The sequence below is a fragment of the Mus caroli genome, chromosome 7 (assembly GCF_900094665.2).
Source record: "Mus caroli chromosome 7, CAROLI_EIJ_v1.1, whole genome shotgun sequence".
In the NCBI taxonomy this organism is placed as follows: Eukaryota; Metazoa; Chordata; class Mammalia; order Rodentia; family Muridae; genus Mus; species Mus caroli.
The window spans coordinates 116091587-116094820 of record NC_034576.1 but is presented as its reverse complement, the minus strand read 5'-3'; the positions used below and the strand labels follow the sequence as shown (position 1 = coordinate 116094820).

The 3234-nt window shown below is 45.2% G+C and overlaps 1 protein-coding gene across 1 annotated transcript in view; it reads right to left on the bottom strand.

Annotated features, from left to right (window-relative positions):
• Positions 1 to 3234, bottom strand: part of Spon1 (spondin 1) — a 279250-nt gene that overhangs the window by 199596 nt on the left and 76420 nt on the right. The window contains exon 3 of the mRNA XM_021166919.2: positions 2452 to 2585. Within this exon, the coding sequence (XP_021022578.1) occupies positions 2452 to 2585 (134 nt within the window). The remainder of the gene's footprint in view (positions 1 to 2451; positions 2586 to 3234) is intronic.

The following is a 3234-nucleotide window of genomic DNA, read 5'->3' as shown; positions in this document are numbered from 1 at the left end:
AAACCCTGTCTCAAAAAAAAAAAAAAAAAAAAAGAGCTCAATTCCATGTATCGAAGGAGTGAATGAATAAGCCACATATGTTCATGGTTAAACCAGAGAAATACACATTCGCATATGTTGACTGCGAATGTCAGTGCATAAACAAGGGATGCCTTTCTGGATTCCACCAGAAGATCAAATATCTCTGGTTTGTGGAAACAAGAAAGCAAAGCAAACCAAGAATGCCGGCCAGTCAAATGAGGGCTTTGAGAGCAGTGAGAGACCTGCCACAGGGTCCGTTGTTTTCTAGCTATGGTCACTAGAGCCCTGGGCTCTATGGAACAACCAGACTACAAAGAATCTGGATACTAGACTATGAATCCCGGAACCCAGTCTTCAAGCTGAGGGGCTAGATGGACTCAAAGATTCTTGTCTTATGTGACAAGAATCATGGGACTGTGACACCTCACCTCAACCCCAGTACTCAGGAGTTACTCGGTGACTGTCAGGTTCTCCACTCCTCATCACCTCCCCTATTCTCAATTTAGGACCAACTAGAAAAGCCAAAGGACCCTCCACCCCAACCACACTCCGTGCTTCACTTCCAGTCAGACTGCCACCAGCTTCCCCATAGCAATAAATTTTGCAACAGAGTGGACCTGAAGCCTTCCACTCCCTAAACACATACACACACACACACACACACACACACACACACACACACCCCTAACCCTGCCTTAGGCTTTTCTACTCCCCCTCCTGCCTTTCAAGATCTGCTGAAAGCTAGTCCTGGCAACCGACTCTCCTGCTCTGAAGCCAGATGCTGCATGGGATTGCACTCTCTGTTCTCAGCGCTATCTGGTTCTTTCCTCCAGTCCCACATTTCAACTAGCATGTGCTTAGTATGGTGGCTTATAGACGATAATTCATTTTTAAAATCTTACAGCTTAAGCCTTTAGATCACCCATGTAAGTAAGTGTTAAGTGGCAAACTTGTCAGAAAATGGGAGGAAAGATTGGCCAAGGAGGCCAGACATAGATGAGGCTGAATTTAACAATGGGCAGGTGTTTCTAGAAACCTCTGTGGGTTTTCTTTCCCATTGGCCAGTTACAGCTGAAGTCATGGGAGGCCCTGTTAGCAGCAGCTCTTGGAGGTGGTCTAGATCAATCACAGTGTGGATCTACAGTTAGCAAATGAAGCAAATATACAAAAAAGGCCTTGGGCATTTGGGACAGTTCCACAGCTGGGAAAATCAAAGCCCATGAAAAAACTCCTGCACATAAAAAAGACGGGCTTTCTCATCTTATGTGGCCCAGGATGGCCTGGGTCTCTCCATGTAGCTGAAGCTGACCTGGAACTTCTGATTTTCCTGGCTCTACTTTCTAAGTGCTGGGATTACAAGCATGTGCCACTATACTGAGCCAAAACGCAAGACTGCCTTGGATGCTTGGACAGGAGCCCTGCTACTGCTCTTGACAATTTTCTGTTTGAAATCCTAAAATTCTCGCCAACTGAAATTGGCCTTCAAATCTACCTCAAATAAGTGGTGCCACAAGAGAAAGAAAAAACAATCTGAAAAGGGGTATTTCCAGTAAGTTTGGACATGCTACTGAAATGATAAAACAGGTTTGCTTGGTTTTCATAGGACTTTGCAAAGCCTTCAACCATGCTAGTAATAATCGTCTTCTTCTTCACCTGTTTATATCTCAAAGACTATTGCTTTGTGCATCATAAGTTTGGAGATGCAGCTTTGAGACAACGCTGTCTTTTAGAGAAAATGATTCTGGGTGGCTAAACTACCTCCCACTCCTTCTCCCCCCACCCCACCCCCCACACATGTGGTAATCCACTCAGAAGCTGCTCAGGACGAGGCCTGGGAAGTGGCAGAGAAGAGCAATTAGATTTTATTTTGAGATATGGTCCCAGGTAGCCCAGGCCGGCCTCAAACCTATTCTGTAGCCAAAGATAACCTTGAGCATCCTCCTGTGTCTACCTCCAAGTGCTGGTGGCGCCAGTGTGTGCAGCTTATGGTGTATGCAGTGCTGGAGATCCAGCCTAAGGTCTGGTGTGGATAACACAAGCATCTATCAACTGAAAGGGAAGATAGGTTTGTAAAGAAGAGCCTGGGCAAATGGAGACATCAGGGCAACCAGAGCATGGTTTAAGGATGCTAATTAATGGGGGTTCTTAGGATCCTAAGGGAAAAAAAACAATCAAATTCCAAATGGGGAAGTCAGGCTTATATTCACCCGGTTGGATTATGTTTTTCTATGAATGCAGAGAGTAACTGAAAGACTCATCACACTGGATGAAGATAGAGACGCAGGACTCCTTATGCATTTAGAATGGAGAAGAAGGAAGATCCAATCAAGTAGTTGCCTGCTATCCCGGAAGCCACGCCTCTTCCTGCAGACACACAGGAAGTGTCTGATAACCACAGGGAGGTGGGTAAAAAAATCCTTGTTCACTTACTTCAGAATCACACAGCCTGTCCCTGTGGGTGGCGCTATCCAAAACACCTGGATCCGTGTCCTCCTCCGAGGGGTGCTTTCAGTGACGGCCACAGGACAGTTACTCATAAACTGGGTCTCTTCCTCATCTATGATCTGTGAAGAATAGAGGAAAATAAACATGTTAAAATGCAGCACCCTTGGGGTGGGGCTTTGCACACGACTCTGGGGACTCTGAATCGACTCTTTATTGATTGACCTGTCATTTCGCATTAACAACATTTGACCCACAGATCCCTGAATAATGCCTGGGACAGAGTTCCTGGCACAATATGATTATAAAGATCTGGGACATTTGTCTCTCGGCCCAGACATTGCACCTGCACTGACAGCTAAGTGATGATCTGGCTTTCTGTTCTACAACCACCTGTGCATGTCTTACTTCAGAGGTGGAGGAGAGGGGGAAGGAGGAGGAGGACTGGCAAGCACCGTGTGACTAAACCTGGTTGCTGAGCACAGTTTTAGAACTCGATTAAAATGTTTAAAAACACTTGTGATGAAAGCACAGCTGAACACAGAAGTCACCCAGATTCCTGACATACCAACTTGAGTAACTTCTACTTATGCCTTCAGTTTCATTGATAGTGTCCATATTTTCCTAAATTAATCATGGTGACTTTGAAGGAAACAACAAACTAGATAGTTAGCCACTCTCATTCCTCCAAACCATGTCACTCAGCCCTTCTGCCCCCTTGTGTAACCCTGTAGTAGAAGTATATTTATTATCTTTCTTTCTTTTTCTTTT